The sequence below is a fragment of the Macaca fascicularis genome, chromosome 5 (genome assembly GCF_037993035.2).
Source record: "Macaca fascicularis isolate 582-1 chromosome 5, T2T-MFA8v1.1".
Taxonomy (NCBI): domain Eukaryota; kingdom Metazoa; phylum Chordata; class Mammalia; order Primates; family Cercopithecidae; genus Macaca; species Macaca fascicularis.
Window position 1 is genome coordinate 144,474,826 of NC_088379.1, and position 17,641 is coordinate 144,492,466.

Here is a 17,641-nt window from a genome sequence, read left to right on the forward strand (position 1 = left end):
AGGCGTCCCAGCAGTTTCTAATTCTCATATCTACTCAGGTCAGTGAGACTGCTAAGCTCTGTTTAGGTCCCCCACCCACACACCCACACCTCTTACACCTATTCTGTAGTCTGGAAGATGCTTCTAGACAGAAATAGGGATTTTCTTGGAATTTACCCTGCTTATCTTCTGAAACCATAGTCCTCTATTGGCTTTTGTCCAACAGCGGAAAACCAACTATTTTATGTTACTTTCCGGTTTTATAGTTGCCAGGAACTTCATCTAGTGTCAGTTATTCTTATACATTTGGGAGCAGAAGTCTCAGAGGGTATGGTGCCAGAATTTAGCACATGCGACTTTATTATCTGTTAGAACCATTCAGTCGCTTTTATTTTTTTGAGGAAGGTCTTACTGTGTTGCCCAGGCTATGGTGCAGCAGCCTTGTCCTCCCAGATTCGAGCAATCCTCCCACCTCAGCCTCCCCAGTAGCTGAGACTACAGGGGTGTGCCACCAGGCCCAGCTAAGTTTTGTATTTTTTGTAGAGACAGGGTTTCACTATGTTTCCCAGGTTTGTCTGGAAGTCCTGCTCAAGCAATCTGCCCACCTTCACCTCCCAAAGTGCTGCAATTACAGGCATCAGCCCAGCCCAGTCTGTTTTAATTATATCCTGGTTTGCTTCTTTGCTTCATTGTTTCTATAGCACAGTGTTAATATTTTAAATGTTAATTCCTGGTGAAAAACAATAGCCTGTATTATTATTCTAGTATTTTTGAAACTATTACGTTAGATTTTGAACTAAAATATGCAGGTGTTATAGGTAGGAGGACAGATAGATAATCTGGCATTCCTTCCATAGCAAGGGAAATCCTTATTCACAGTTTTGAAATTTCAAGAACTCCCCAAACACAAGAGTTTCAGATGAGGGAATGTAGACCTGTGTTCTGTTCAATGCAATGATTCTTCTGTGGAGAGCTGAAAATGTCTGTCTACTGTCATTTTATAAAACCTGTTTTAAGTGAATTGAATGTAAAACATATGTTGAAAGTATACCGTATGTAGTATTTTGCGTTTCACTTTCCCTAAATAAAAGTAAAGTAAGTTCCCTAAAAAGTAAGTTTAGGGCTGGGCACAGTGGCTCATGCCTGTCATCCCAGCACTTTGGGAGGCCGAGGTAGGGGAGTTCAATATCACCAGAGGTTGGGAGTTCAAGACCAGCCTGGCCAACATCCAAATTGGATATTTTTTGTTACTTCTTCCTTTCTATATTCTCATTTGTATTAAGTGACCTATTATAGAATTAGTGCATTTGGTGAAAAAAATTGAGATCTATTTACTTAAATGCATGTTGGTTATTGTTGAGGAGAAATGAATTATTAGTTATTTGGAGGGGCATGCCATTCTGAATTATTATTATTTTTTTTTTGTAATTTTTTTAGTGGAGATGGGGTTTCACCGGGTTAGCCAGGATGGTCTCGATCTCCTGACCTCGTGATCCGCCCGTCTCGGCCTCCCAAAGTGCTGGGATTACAGGCTTGAGTCACCGCGCCCAGCCATTATTCTGAATTATTTTTACAGCTCATGTTGACAGGAGATAATTGAAATACAGCTCACGTTGACAGGAGATAATTGAAATAATGGCATTGAATATAATTTCAATAAGGACATAGCTGAATTTCATTAATTGAGAACATAATCGTTAGGGTCTAAAATTTAGCTACTATTCTAAGTATGATAAAGTAAAAAGCTAAGTGCTATAATATAAACATATCTCATTCAAAGAGAGGATCTTTAGTTTTTCATTTTCATATCAGTTATTTTGAGGGGATTATCTAGTTTAATTTTGTGTGTTCACTTCTCACTTTATTTTTGACATTTTTATTGTCCATTTGATTATAAGACTGAGTAAACAATGTAACAGTTGAATTTGTTGATTAGAAGATCTTTTAAAAGATAAAAATTCAGGCATTAATTACCTTTATGTTAACATTTAATGTAATTTCTGTATGTGATGGAAAGAGCTTTTAACCAGGAGTCAGAGAGCCTAAATTATAGTCTTAAATTTTGCCACTAGCTAGGTATGTAATGTGGGGTAAGTTACTTGTTTTCTAAATTTTACCTCTACAATAAGGATTAAACCTTTTGTGCTTATAGGATGATCATGCTGATTAAATGTTATCGAGAAGTCTCTGAAAAACATACCATAAACAAATAAAGATATTTCCAGTCACACCACCAAAAATACCAACTGGAATCCTGAATATTTAAAAAATCGGCTATGCAAAATAAAGTTACATTGTGCGTGTCAAGTAAGAATATCAATTTTATTTATTTTTTAAGAGACAGTGTATTGTTCTGTGGCTCAGGTTGGAGTGCAGTGTTGCCATCACGGCTCACTGCAGCCTTAGACTCCTGGGCTCAAACCGTCCTCCCACCTCAGCTTCATGAGTAGCGGGGACTACAGGCATGCCACCATGCCCAGTTAATTTTTTAATTTTTTTGTAGAGACAGTGGGTCTCAAACTCCCGCCTCAAATGATCCTCTCACCTCAGCCTCCCAAAGTATTGGGATTACAGGTGTGAGCCACCATGCCCAGCCATTGTCTGTTTTTATATGCTAGTTTGAATTATATTTGTATAGGTTCACATTTGTATTGTAGAATAGTAAACTATTCCATAAGTTTTGGGTGAAAACTTTCTTGTTAAAATCAGAATGTTTAATAGCAGTTGCAAGGAGATTATGGCTTGATTTTCTTTTTTCTTTTTTTTAAAGCTTTCTATAATGGCTGTTACTTGTGTTAGCAGTTTTACTTTTTTTGTAAAATGTTCTAGGCACTAGATTAGGGAAGTAGTTATAATGGTTAGGTGTTATGGTTGTATATCTATATTGTCTGGTTTCAGATTCTCTTTCTATCACTTAATAGCAGTGTGACCTTGGCCAAATTATATAACCTCCTGGACCTCAGTTATCTCATGTAAAATGAAGATAGTAAGACTACCCGCTTCATATCATTATTAAGATTAAATAAATTTTCCCTGTGAAACACTTAGCACAGTGCCTGGGACTCAGTAAATGCTCATTAAGTATTAGCTGTTATTATTGCTAAGTGTTTTACATGTCTTTTTCTCATGATTGCTCTCCATGATTTAAGGATTCTTTTTGATACTCAGCAAAGTACCAAATAAGATTATAGAATTAAAGTCTAGAGTCACTGTTTAAAACCAGAGCTATTTGATTCCAAAAGCGGCCCTTTTCACTACTTTGTTAATTCCTCAAAGTAAATTTTTCAGTTCATAATGTTTCTGTTATATAAACATTACCTTGGAATGTAATGCTAGGATTATGACACAGTGATGATACTTTATCAATTGTATACTTTTAATGGATGAGACCTAGATTTCCTTTTATATCATATTTACTGTATTAGTTTTGGTAATTTAAGCCTTTGGCATAAAGGCGATTAATACAAAGTCAATTAAAAGAGATTTTTACTTAGTCTCTTTTAGTTAAAAGAGACTATAAGTTAGTACTTTTAGTTTAGGTATGTCATTGATTTTGGGTGTCCTTTTTGTCGTTTTAATTTTTTTTATCAGTTACTAATAAATCTTTTTTCCTTTCTTTGAGACAGTGTCTCTCTCTGTCTTGCCCAGGCTGGGGTGCAGTGGTGTGACCATAGTTCACTGCAGCCTCAACCTCCTAGGCTCAAGGAATCCTCCTCCTGCCTCAGCCTCCTGAGTAGTTGGGCCTAAAGGCACACACCACCATGCCTAGCTAATTTTTTCATTTTTTTGTAGAGACAGGGTCTCACTATGTTATGCAGGCTGGTCTTGAACTCCTGGGCTCAAGCAATCCCCAGGCCTTGGCCTTCCAAAGTGTTGGGATGACAGATATGAGCCACTGTGCCAGGCCAGTAAATATTTATTTGTTTGTTTGTTTGTTTGAGACAGAGTCTTGCTGTGTCACCCAGGCTGAAGTACAGTGGTGTAGTTTCAGCTCACCATAACCTCTGCCTCCTGGGTTCAAGTGATTCTCATGCCTCAGCCTCCCAAATAGCTGGTAGTACAGGTGTGCGTCACCACGCCTAGCTAATTTAAAATATTTTTAGTAGAGACAGGGTTTCGCCATGTTGGCCAGGTTGGTCTTGAACTCTTGACCTCAGATGATCTGCCCACCTTAGCCTCCCAAAGTGCTGGAATTACAGACGTGAGCCACTGCACCCGGCCTCACCTGTAAATCTTATTCTCATTCTTTCTCATATCTTATGGCAAATATTTGTTTCTGTTTCTGTTGGATGTACACCTAGGTTGGAAGGATTGGATCAGATAATATGTGTATTTGTTTTTGTTTTGTTTTGTTTTGTTTTGTTTTGTTTGAGACAGAGTCTTGCTCTGTTGCTCAGGCTGGAGTACAGTGGTGTGAACACGGCTCACTGCAGCTTTACCTCCCTGGCTCAAGCAGTCCTCCTGCCCCACCCTCCTGAGTAGCTGGGACTATATACAGGTGCTTACTACCATGCCTGGCTGTTTTATTTTTTGTAGAGATGAGATCTCACTCTGTTGCCTGAGCTGGTCTGAAACTCCTCTGCTCAAGTGATCTACTACCTTGGCCTCCCAAAGTGCTAGGATTATAGGCATGGGAGAATAAACACCTGGCTGTTTACTAGTTTTGTTAGAAAACTGCTAAACAGTATTTTTTAAAATTTGGGCTTATTGAGTTAATACTGTTTATGCCATAAAAGTCCGTCTGCCATACTGTTTTGCAAAGTGGTCATACCAATTTTTTTAACCCTACCAGCGATGTATGAGTTCACAGTTGCTTTGCTATTTCTCCAACTGTTGATATTGTCTAATTTAATGACATAGCATTTTTTTAAATGTAATTAAAACCTTTTAATGTGTTTATTGCCTATTAAGACATCCTTTCTTGGGTGTGTTTGTTTAAGACTCTTGCTAGTTGGGTTTTCTGCCTTACTGTAACTGATATTTATGAATTTTAAAGATATTTTCTGGATATAAGATGTTTGTTGGACATATATATTCATTGTAAATACATATTTCCTGACTTCTCTTTTTTCAGACTCTTTATGTTGGACGTTTAGAACTTTCCATTTAAGGGATCTTACCTACTTCAACTAATGGAAGATATATTTCTGTGTTTTCTTCTAGAAGCTTTTTTTTTTTTTTTTTTTTGAAACAGAATCTCGCTCTGTTGCCCAGACTAGAGTGCAGTGGCACAATCTCAGCTCACTGTAACCTCTGCCTCCCGGGTTTAAGAAATTCTCCTGCCTCAGCCTCCCTAGTAGCTAGAATTACAGGCGTGCACCACCACACCTCGCTAATTTTGTATTTTTAGTAGAGACACAGTTTCGCCATGTTGGCCAGGCTGGTCTTGAACTCCTGACCTCAGGTGATCCACCTGTCTCAGCTTCCCAAAGTTCTAGGATTACAGGTGTTCTAGAAGCTTTTTCATTTTAACCTACACATTTAGATCTGCAGTGTTTTTAGATTTTTTTTATTGTGAAGAAAGGTCACTGTAGTTCCACTAATTATCTTTTTCTACATTTTCTCTCTCTTTAATCGAGGTGGTTTCTGTTGCTATGTCTGTCTTCTACTGATTTTTTTTTCTTCCGAAGTGTCATAAACTCTGCTTTACTCTTATCTGGGAAAGGTTTCATTTTTAAAAAATTAAATTTAAAATTTTATTTTATTAGTTTTTTCAGATAGTCTCGCTGTGTTGCCCATGCTGAGTACAGTGGCACAATCTTGGCTCACTGCAATCTCCACCTCCCGGGTTCAAGCAGTTCTCCTGCCTCAGCCTCCCAAGTAGCTGAGATTACAGGTGTTTGCCGCCACGCCTGGCTAACTTTTGTATTTTTAGTAGAGACGGAGGTTTCACCATGTTGGCCAGACTGTTCTCGAACTCCTCACCTCAAGTGATCTGCCTGCCATGGCCTCCCAAAGTGCTGGGATTATAGGTGTGAGCTACCACACCCGGCTGGTTTCATGTTAAATTCTGTATTTTCTTTTTTCCTTTTTTTTTTTTTTTTCTTTTTCTGTTTTTTGAGATGGAGTCTCGCTCTGTCGCCAGGCTGGAGTACAGTGGTGTGATCTCAGCTCACTGCAACCTCTGCCCCCTGGGTTCAAACAATTCTCCTGCCTCAGCCTCCCAAGTAGCTGGGACTACAGGCGTGTGCCACCAAGCCCAGCTAATTTTTGTAATTTTAGTAGAGATGGGGTTTCACCAGGTTGGCCAGGATGGTCTCGATCTCTTGACCTTGTGATCCACCTGCCTTAGCCTCCCAAAGTGAGCCACCGCGCCCAGCCTTCAACTTTTTTTTTTTTTCCCCCCTCAGACAGAGTCTTACACTGTTGCCCAGGCTGGGGTGTAGTGGTACAATCTTGACTCACTGAAACCTCCACCTCCCAGGTTCAAGCAATTATCCTGCCTCAGCCTCCCAAGTAGCTGGGATTATAGGTGCGTACCGCCCTGCCTGGCTAATTTTTTTTTTTTTTTTGTATTTTTAGTAGAGATGGGGTTTTGCCAATGTTGGCCAGGCTGGTCTCGAACTCCTGGTCTCAAGTGATCTGCCCGTCTTGGCCTTCTAAAGTGCTAGGATTACAGGCATGAGCCACTGTGCACAGCCTTAATACTGTATTTTCATCTTTATAAATTCTATTTGTTTTTTAAAATATATTTTCCTCTTCATTTGTTTATCCATTGCTTAAATTTTGAGCACATTTATAATAGTTGTTTTAACTTCTTTATCATAATTCCATCACATTTTAATTTCTCCTGATTATGGATCATGTTTTCCTGCTCTTAGCTGTCTAGATATTTTCTATTAGATGTTATACATTATAGGTTTTATATTATTTTACTAAATTTAACTGTCTTTGAAGAGTGGTGTTGGACTTTGTTGTGGTGCACAGTAAAGATGCTTGTCTGTCAACTTGATTTTTTTGAGGGTTTGTTAGGGTGGGTCTAGAGTAATACTCTAGGGCTAGTGTTTGTCTACTCTTAAGGAATGACATTTTTGCAGTATTTGCTGAATTCTACAGCTGTTCGTTGACACTCCATTCTGGCAAGTTGGAACTCTCACTACCTTGTGGGCCATGAGAATTGTTAAATTTAATGAGTCCTGATCATTCTTTGTCTGGCCTTGTTACATTTCACCCTCCATATGCAAAACTTAGTGTACTCAACAGTTTTCAACAACAGACACATGGGGACCTTCTATGGATTTTTGGATCTCTTTCTCAGGTTAGTTCCATCTCTTGCAGAGTACCTCAGCCTCATTGAACATCAGTCTTTGTTTCTTAACTCTGTGGGCTCCTGTAGTTTGCTTAGGATCCTTCCTCCTGTGCTGTGATATAGAAAGTGCCTCCAGGTATAAAGTGATGGCATTTCTAGAGCTCATCATGTTTGTTTCCCTTTCTCTTGGTTCACAGTCTTCTGCCACCTGTTAGCACCACCTGTTGAACCTGTTATTTCATATATTTTGTCCCGTTTTGTTTATGATGAAAGAACAAGTTGAGCTTCACTTACTTCATCATGCCAAAAGTGAAAGTCACCTAACTACATTTTTATAAATGTAAAATTTCAGAAAGCTGATGGTTTTATGAGCAGTGACACTTAACCCTCTTCTTTATAGGTATATAGTTTTCATAAACAGCAAGAAGTTAATAACATTCCTTTTAATTATGTTAGTCTTTACATCATAGCTTCCTTTAGTGCTTTCTTATTGTAAGAAAAACAAGTTACTTTTAGGCTTTCTGCTAAGTAAATGGGAACACTAAATTTAGCTACTTAGTCTTACTATGTTTCTTTGGCTACATATGGTGAATGACAGCTCTCAAGTAACTGCTTCTGCTTTCTCCTCCTCTTGTCCCTAAAATCACTGTGCCTGCTGAATGCATAGTTGATTGTGGGAGACAAAGAAAAATATTCAACCAGTTAGGAAGCTATTGCTGAGAAACTGGGTCTGATGGGACCTACTAGAGGACAGAAGTATAAGGGAAGGAGAAGTACCAAAGATGATTAGTTTTTTTTTTTTTTTTTTTTTTGCATAATCATCTAGTTGATTGAGTTGAAGCGGGGGCATCAACTCTATCTTCAGGATGGTGAAGACTTGGTGCAGAATACATTTTGGGCAAGAAAATCAGTTGTATTTGGATATATTAGGTTTCAGATGCAAAACAACAGCATTGGAAGGCTGAGGCAGGAGGATTGCTTGAGCCTGTGATTGACCCACTGCACTCCAGTCTGGGCCAGAGTGAGATCCTGTCTCAAAGCAACAACAAAGTGGAGATGATGGGTATTTGGTGGTTGTAAAACAACTCTAGTTTGCCTTAGTATGAACTTAATTAATTGATTTCTTGATACTAAAATGTAAATTTTTACATTTTTATTTTTCTGTTTCTACACATTTTCTGCCATGATTTTTGCCATCACTTGCATTAATTTCCTTCCCAGATTTTAAATATATTGCCTCAAAAATTATGAGCAAAATTTTAAAAATTTACATCAATGTGTTCTGGCACGAATTGTATGTTTTAGATGCACATTTTTTTTCTGTAACAAATACAATGCTTTAAAAATAAATTTTCATGTGAAAGCATATGTTGATGTCTAAAAGTCAACTAGCACTAAAAGATATATGATGAAACAAATAATGTTCTGTATTTTCTCCCATCCACTTGGTTTCCTACTCCAGAATCAAGCAACTTCAGTTCTTTATTTTGTCTGGTATTTGCCTTCTTGTTGCTTAGTAATACATCACTATTTCTTCTTGATACATAGCTTTTAAATATTTGTTGACCTCTAGTTTTTGAAAATGAGGACTCAGAACTTACTCATTCACACATTTGCCCACTTCCATTTTCCTCGTTCCTCAACATAATTATATCATGAGTTTTTTTTCTTCTTCTTTTTTTTGTTTTGAGACAGAATCTGGCCCTGTTGCCCAGGCTGGAATGTGGTGGCATGATCTTGGCTCACTGCAACCTCCGCCTCCCAGGTTCCAGTGATTCTCCTGCCTCAGCCTCCTGAGCAGCTGGGATTACAGGCGCCTGCATGCCATCATGCCTGGCTAATTTTTTTTTTTTTTTTTTTTTTTGTATTTTTAGTAGAGATGGAGTTTCACCATGTTGGCCAGGCTGGTCTCAAACTCTTGACCTTAAGTGATCTGCTCGCCTCGGCCTCCCAAAGTGCTGGGATTACAAGCATGATCTTCTGCACCCAGCCATATCACAAGTTTTTTATAAACTAGTACAGAGTGTTTGCATTTTTATAACTATGCATGTATTGTTCAGTATTGAGCCAAATTTATACTAAATCCAAGTCTTATACAAGCTTTTGTTTTTTGTGGAGTTAATACCTATTATTTAGGCAGTTGCCTGGTTTTCTGTAGACCTGTTGCTCATGTTCTGCAAGTGTGCCTGTATTTCTGTCATGAGCTTATGATTAACATTTTCCATATTAGCAAGCACACTAGTTCAATTTTTGCTTTTGCTGGAAACCTATTCCATAGCAGCTTTTGACTTCTGCTCCAGTCTGGAGTGGCTACTCTCTAGTTCTTTTTTCTGTATTAGATTCCCTACTTAATTACTAAGTCCTATAGTGCTTTTTTTTTTTGAGATATGGTCTCACACTATCATCTAGCCTGGAATGCAATAGCGTGATCTTAGCTCACTTACAACCTCTGCCTCCCGGGTTCAAATGATTCTCCTGCCTCAGCCTCCCGAGTAGCGAGGATTACAGGCGCCCGCCACCATGCCCAGCTAATTTTTGTATTTTTAGTAGAGATGGGGTTTCTCCATATTGGCCTGGCTGGTCTCGAACTCCTGACCTCGTGATCTGCCTGCCTCGGCCTCTCAAAGTGCTGGGATTACATATGTGAGCCACCACGCCCGGCCCTCCGTAGTGCCTTTTTAAAAATTTATCTTCTTTTAATGGCTTCTTAAGGAAGAATACGTGGACACAAAAGTTTAGCTTTTTGCAAAGCTTTGAAATGTCATTTTGCTCTTATACAGTCTTGGTATTTTGGTTTGTTTGGGTTTTTTTTTCTTTTTTTTTTTTTTGAGACGGAGTCTCACTCTGTTGCCCAGGCTGGAGTGTGGTGGCACGATCTCCGCTCACTGCAACCTCTGCCTCCTGGGTTTAAATGATTTTCCTGCCTCAGTCTCCTGAGTAGCTGGGATTACAGGTAGCGCCACCAGGCCTGGCTAGTTTTTGTATTTTTAGTAGAGACAGGGTTTCACCATGTTGACCAGCCTGGTCTTGAACTCCTGACCTCATATGATCTGCCCCCCTCGGCCTCCCAAAGTGCTGGGATTACAGGTATGAGCCACCATGCCTAGCCTCTTATATAGTCTTCATGTATGGGAGCAAAATGACATTTTGCGAGGTTGGTTCCATGATCTCCCTTGGGTACCAAAATCCAGGGATGCTCAAGTCCTTGATACACAGTGGCACAGTATTTGCATATAACCTATGCACATCCTCTTGTATACTGTAAATTATCTCTAGGTTATTCATAATACCTAATACAATGTAAATACTGTGTAAATAGTTGTTATACTGTATTGCTTAGACATTAATTACAAGAAAAAAGTGTACTTTTGTATAGACGCAGTTTTTTTTTGTTTTGTTTTGTTTTTTTCCCTGAATACTTTCTATCTGTAGTTAGCAGACTCCACAGATGTAGAACCCATGGATATGGGGACTGACTGTACTTGACTGATGACTTGGCTGGGTATAGAATTATAAGTTGAAACTTAATTTTCACTCTGAATTTTGAAGGCTGTATATTTATCTTCTAGATTTCAACAGTATTTCATTTTTACTTTGGAATAAGAGTGCACTGCCATTCTGATTATAGATCTTTTTTATGTGACTTGTTTTTTTTCCCTCTCTGGAAGTTTTTAAGGCCCTTTTTTTTAAATTTTCAGGCTTTGAGATTTCACTGTGATATGTTACAGTCTGGGTATTTTTTCCGTGTATTTTGCATGGACATTTTTGGCCCTTTCAGCTTGAAAGCTTCAGTAAAAAGAAAATATTCTTCAGTAAAAATAAAATGTTCTTTAGAAAACTAGCTGGGCATAGTGGCTCATGCCTATTATTCCAGCCCCTGGGAAGGCCGAGGCAGGAGGATTGCTTGAGTGAGTCCCAAAATCGCTTGAGAATCTTGGAGTTTGAGACCAGCCTAGGCAACATAGTGAGTCCCTGTCTCTACAAAAAATAAAAATATTAGCCAGGTGTGGTGGCGTGTGCCTGTAGTCCTAGCTACTTGGAAGGCTGAGATAGAAGTATTCCTTGAGCCCAGGTGGATAAGGCCGCTGTGAGCTATGATCACGCCACTGTGCCCTGCCTGGGTGACAGAGTGAGTCTCAGTCTTTAAAAAAAAAAAAATTCTATACCATTTATTTTTCTGTTCTCTTTCTGCATTACTCAGTTGTTGGACTTTACTAATCTGTATTCTGTTCGTTTGTCTTTATTTTACTTCCTGTATTTGAACCTTTTGTATTTTTTATTGGCATTTTTCCGGGATTTAGAAGCATATGGAAATAACATTCTGTTTTTTTTAAACAGAGTAGAGAAATTTAGTGTTTAATTTAATGTTGTTTGCATTCCTTGCTAAACTTGAATTTTTTTTGTTTGTTTTGACAGAGGTGTTATGAACACAAACAGTATAGAAATGGATTGAAATTCTGTAAACAAATACTTTCTAATCCCAAATTTGCAGAGCATGGAGGTAAGTGCAAGTAGATAAAGCTTTACTACATACCTGTCTGGCTTCTCTTAGTGGATTGTATTCTTCCCAGCTGCCTTAACTGTTTTCCAGAGAGAACAGACCCTCTCATCTTTGACTTCTGTGAGAAGGTGAAATTTAATACTGAATTTTGAATTTAATATCAAGAAAATGATAACACATTTTACTTGAGTTCTGATTTATTCTTAGTTTGAATATTAGCTCTGTAGGAAAAGAGAAATAACTTAATAGGATAGAATGCCAAAATTTACTTTAGAACTTTGGTTGAGCTGGATAAATTTTATGCTTTATAATAAGCTTATTCAGAAAGTGACCATTTGGTCCTTTGCTCATGAACTATCATATTTTTAATTTATGTTTTTCAGTTTTTCAAGACCTAGTTATGTTTAAGACATGATTTGTATATTGTAATGTTCTGAAAGTGTACAGGCTTTTGTTTGTGTGAAGGTAGATTGTTGGATGGTGAGATATTTGTAGAGCAAGGGGAGAGTGTGTGGCTAAACTTGAGAGGAGGCAAAGGAAAAATAAGGTTTCGCAGGTCTCATTTGTACAGTTAAGAAACATGGCTTTTCAGTAACTATTGATAATATACTCTTAGTATTGAAGATGAGGAGAGTAATAATTCTCCATTAGATTCCTTGCTTTTTTTTGGCCTGTGTTTATAATAATTCTCACTTTCTTTCACTGCATTTCACTTGATACTTTCTTTTACTGTAATTGTTTGGAGACGGAAAACAATGGAGATAAAAGTATCTAAATTTATCTCTCCGCTGGGTGCTGTGGCTCCCTCCTATGATCCCAACACTTTGGGAGACTGAGGCAAGAGGATTGCTTGAGTCCAGAAGTTCAAGATCAGCCTGGGCAACATAGTGGGACCCTGTCTTTATTATGACAAAACATATATTTAAAAAAACACAAATAAATAGAAATAAATTTCTCTCTCTCTTTTTCCATATTAAAAATTATTTATTTTTGCTGACCAGCTGAGCATCACGTTGTTTGATATCATTTCTAAAGTAGGCATACTGATAATGTGTCAATATAGAAAAGTATCAGATTTCATTATTTCTGAAATGCAGTTTTCCCTACATTATTTCACTGTTTTTTTCTTCTTTTTTTTTTTTTGAGATGGAGTTTCATTCTGCTGTCCGGGCTGGAGGGCAGTGGTGCAATCTCAGCTCACTGCAACCTCCACCTCCTGGGTTCAAGCAATTCCCCTACCTCAGCCTCTCAAGTCGCTGGGATTATAGGCGTGTGCCACCATGCCGGGCTGATTTTTGTATTTTTAGTAGAGATGAGATCTCACCATGTTGGCCAGGCTGGTCTCAAACTCCTGACCTCAGGTGATCCACCCACCTCGGCCTCCCAAAGTGCTGGAATTACAATGAGCCACTGCGCCCAGCCTGTTTTTCCGTTTCTGAAATGTGATTCTCCAACTCCCTACCCTGCCACTGTAACATATCTGAAATCAGGTTGCATATAAATTGTCATAATTTCATTGAAAGTTTTGTTGTTTGTTTTTGAGACGGAATCTCACTCTGTTGCCCAGGCTGGAGTGCAATGGGGCAATTTTGGCTCACTGCAACCTCTGCCTCCTGGGTTCAAGCAATTCTTGTGCCTCAGCCTCCCAACTAGCCGGGATAACAGGTGCCCGCCACCACACTTGGCTAATTTTTGTATTTTTAGTAGAGGTGGGGTTTCACCATGTTGGCCAGGCTGGTCTGGAACTCCTGACCTCAAGTGATCTGCCCACCTTGGCCTCCCAAAGTCTTGAGATTACAGGTGTGAGGCACTACGCCTGGCCGAAAGTATTTTTAAACAGTACATATTGATTCTTCCTCAGGATTATATCTTTAATCCTTATCCTTTATACCTAATGAATTTCTCTCTAAAGTCTAAATTTTAGTCTAAAAGTTAAGCAAATCAATCAAATAAATTAAAAAGTTAGGCAAATAATATTTTCACTCGCTTTAGGCTTCATAGGATACATATAGAATTAGAATTTATTTTTCCTCTTTTCTGAAAACTTAATATTTATTTTAACTCTTTTAATCTTTTGGTTGCTAATGACAGATTTCTGACATCTTTTTCTTGTATATTTAATAGTAATCTCAATCATTTTAAGATAAATTTAGGAAAATAAAAAATGTAGGAAATTTATGTGTATTTTTTTAATCACTGAAGAATGAATTTAACCGGTATATAACCTAGGTTCACAGAAATAAAGTATGTTTTCAAGATAAAGTTTTTATATTTTAATGAAGTGGATATATAAGGTTATCCCATGGAATTCCCCTGAAGAATGAATTACTAGATTATCTTTCTAGTCAAATAGCATGTATTTTGTATCTTTTATCTTAAAAAAAAAAAAAAAAAAAAAAAAAAAGGAGAGTCTCTTTCCGATTAGAGTCTGGAAATCGGTGTTTACTTGGATTGCCAATTTTTAAAAATGTTTTAAATCTGCAAGAAAGTGGAAAGTATCTTAGTAATCTTGAAATTTTTAGTTCTTAAGGCAATGTAGCATTTGTTTTTGAGATTATGTTTTGTTGTTATTTTAATATTTAATTTTTTTTAATGTTCCTTTTCTTTTTTGTTTTTAAAAAATAGAAACCCTGGCTATGAAAGGATTAACATTGAACTGTTTGGGGAAAAAGGAAGAAGCTTATGAATTGGTTCGTAGAGGTTTGAGAAATGACTTGAAGAGTCATGTGTGTATCCTTTTTGAGATATATTTAAGGTTTGAGTGGGGTGTTTTGAGCTAAGGCAGCAATTTGAGAGTCAAAGTTTTAGATCTCTCTTATTGTGCAATTACAGAGGAAATTATTCTTTTTTAAATAGGGTAACAGCAAGCAACTGCCTGCATTCAGGGAACATTTTTATATACCTAACCATGTTTTAACATTCTGTTTTCTCACAGATAAATGGGACTTGCCTTAAAAATATCTATGAAAGCTTTTCTCACTCTTAAAAAGGGGGCATTGCTAAGGTCTGAATATTTGTGTGGCACTCCCCTACCCCATTTGTTGAAAGCTCATCACCAATGTGATAGTGGTAAGTGGTGGGTCTCAAAAGGAAAAAGGATATAAAATAAGGAATATTAGAGTGGCATTATAATACCCTGGTTTAGAGCACAAGCTTTTGGAGTATAGGCTTAGAATGTGCCTCACTTAGGTTCAGAACCCATTTCAGCTTCTTTCTGTGTGATCTTAGGGCTCAGTTTCTTCATGTGTAAAATGGGGTAATCATATTTACCTCACTGTGTTGGTTTAAAGATTTAATGATGAGATATATAACATAGCCACTGATAATGCTAAGTACCATATTGGATAAATATTTTATTAACGGAGAGTAAGAGCAAATAGAAATATCTGAAGGAGGATAGAGAAAATATTGTGGGTTGCTATTTTTAAGATAGACTTTAGCAAATATTTCTGTACCTATTTTGTGGGCTGACACAATTTTAAGTGCTGAAATATTTAGCAGTTTTTCAGATGTTTACCAGGCCCTTGGCTTGGTACAGACAAAGAAAAGATTTGCTCTCAAAGAACTTATAGTCTGGTGAAGGAAGATACTGATGAGAAACATTTACAGAACATTTGGGAGTATTACATAAAATGTTGTGGTTTATTCAAATAGTTGTCATTAATCCAGTAAAGTGGAAGTATGTGAATTGAGAGTGACTAGAGGACTAGAAAGATAAGTAAAGGCTTAACTGTTAAGACTGTCATAGATAGATGTCTTTTCATAACTTTTAATGATTGTATAGTGTTCTGCCAATGTCTTTATTATGACTTATTTGAGTTCCTCTTGATGGACATAATTTTCTTTAAATTTTTGGCGGTATTAAACTCCGTGGGGATAGGATTTTTAGGAGGTGAAGATGAAAGTCAAGTTATGTGGCTGTTGTAATATTTAAGAGAAGTAAAGTCCTGAAATACAAGGTATTAGTGATAGAAATGGGAGGGAGTGGAAAGATAGGTAATGGGAGCTAGATTTTAATGGGTAGTGTTTCCTAGTTTATAAAACCATGATCCAAACAGCCGGGAGGATTTGATCCAGTTATACTTTGTCATTTATATTGCGGAAACCAAGATTATTTTTCAAATAAAATTTGTAATATTTTGGTTTGCTTTAAAAACGTGTAATATTAAATATGTGTTTTTCATTCATGCCTGCCACCCTAAACATTCTGGGATTTTTTTTGTTTGTTTGTCTTTTTTTTTTTTTTTTTTTTCCAGATGGAGTTTTGATCTTGTTTTCCAGGCTGGAGTGCAATGGCACAATCTCAGCTCACTGCAACCTCCGCATCCCAGGTTCAAGTGATTCTCCTGCTTCAGCCTCCCAAGTAGCTGGGATTACAGGTGCACACCACCAAGCTGGCTAATTTTTGTATTTTTTAAGTAGAGACAGGGTGTCATCATATTGGCCAGGCTGGTGTCTTAAAGTCCTGACCTCAAGCCACCCACCCATCTTGGCCTTCCAAAGTGCTGGGATTACTGGTATGAGCCACCATGCCCGGCCAACATTCTGTATTTTATTGACTCTGTTGAGGACCTCTGGCCTAAAAGTTGTTAGATTGAAGGTTGTTGTTTGTTTGTTTGTTTTTGAGACGGAGTTTCACTCTTGTCACCCAGTCTGAAGTACAGTGGTGTGATCTCAGCTCACTGCAACCTCCACCTCCCAGGTTCAGGTAATACTCCTGCCTCAGCCTCCCGAGTAGCTGGGAATACAGGTGCATGTGACCATGCCTTGGTGTTTTTTGTATTTTTAGTATAGACGAGATTTTGCAGTGTTGACCAGGCTGGTCTTGAACTTGTGACTTGAAGTGATCCGCCTACCACTGCCTCCCAAAGTGCTTGGATTACAGATGTGAGCCACCGCACCTGGCCAGATTGAAGTTTGAGCTTGATCTCAGAAAGAAACATTATAAATTTCTGGAAAGGAAAGACTTCCTTTTTTCTTTTGAGTGTGTTTTAGAAAGATTATTTTGGGCCAGCCACAGTGACTCATGCCCGTAATCCCAGCACTTTGGGAGGCTGAGGCAAGGGGATCAGTTGAGGGTAGGAGTTCAAGACTAGCCTGGGCATCATAGTGAGACCTCGTCTCTATAGAAAATAAAAAATTAACTGCATATGGTGGTGGCATGTGCCTGTGGTCCTAGCTGCTCTGGAGGCTGGGGTAGAAGGATTGTTTGAGCCCAGGAGTTTGAGGCTACAGTGAGCTATGAGCATGCCACTGCACTCCAGCCTAGGTGATAGAGCAAGACCCTGTCTCTTTTAAAAAACATAATAATTGGGAGACCAGTGGATCACGAGATCAGGAGATTGAGACCATCTGGCCAACATGGTGAAACCCTGTCTCTACTAAAAATACAAAAATTAGCTGGGCGTGGTGGTACATGCTTGTAATCCCAGCTACTTGGGAGGCTGAGGCAGGAGAATTGCTTGAACCCGGGAGGCAGAGGTTGCAGTGAGCTGAGATCATGCCACTGCACTCCAGCCTGATGACAGAGCGAGACTCCATCTCAAAAACAAACAAAAAACAACAAAAAAACTCACAACAAAACCCGGTTACTTTGGTAGGAGAATAAAAGAAGAGAGACTGAAGATAGGTGGATTGGGTAGCTGGTACAGTAATCAAGACCTAAAGTGAAAAAGGGCTGTATTTGGGAAGTGGAATATTTTCCTTCATTATAGCAGTTTTTACAGCCTACTTTAATTTTGCTTATTTATCTGTCCTTTACTAGACCTTAAGATCTTTGAATATAGGAGGCTGTTTTGATGACCTACATCTTAGTTGTTAAGAAGTTTTAGGCTGGGTGCGGGGGCTCATGCCTGTAATCCCAGCACTTTGGGAGGCCAAGGCAGGTATTGCTTGAGCTCAGGAGTTTGAGA

General features: G+C 38.3%; 1 protein-coding gene across 4 annotated transcripts in view; it reads left to right on the forward strand.

Moving 5' to 3' along the window:
• Positions 1-17,641, forward strand: part of NAA15 (N-alpha-acetyltransferase 15, NatA auxiliary subunit) — a 90,172-nt gene that overhangs the window by 22,796 nt on the left and 49,735 nt on the right. For 3 of the 4 annotated variants that reach the window (XM_005555945.5, XM_045392886.3, XM_015450847.4), the window contains exons 2-3: positions 11,645-11,729; positions 14,355-14,459. In XM_005555945.5, the coding sequence (XP_005556002.1) occupies positions 11,645-11,729; positions 14,355-14,459 (190 nt within the window). Of the gene's footprint in view, positions 1-2,131; positions 2,276-11,644; positions 11,730-14,354; positions 14,460-17,641 lie in introns of all 4 variants that reach the window. The other variant, XM_015450848.4, reaches the window with a different exon arrangement.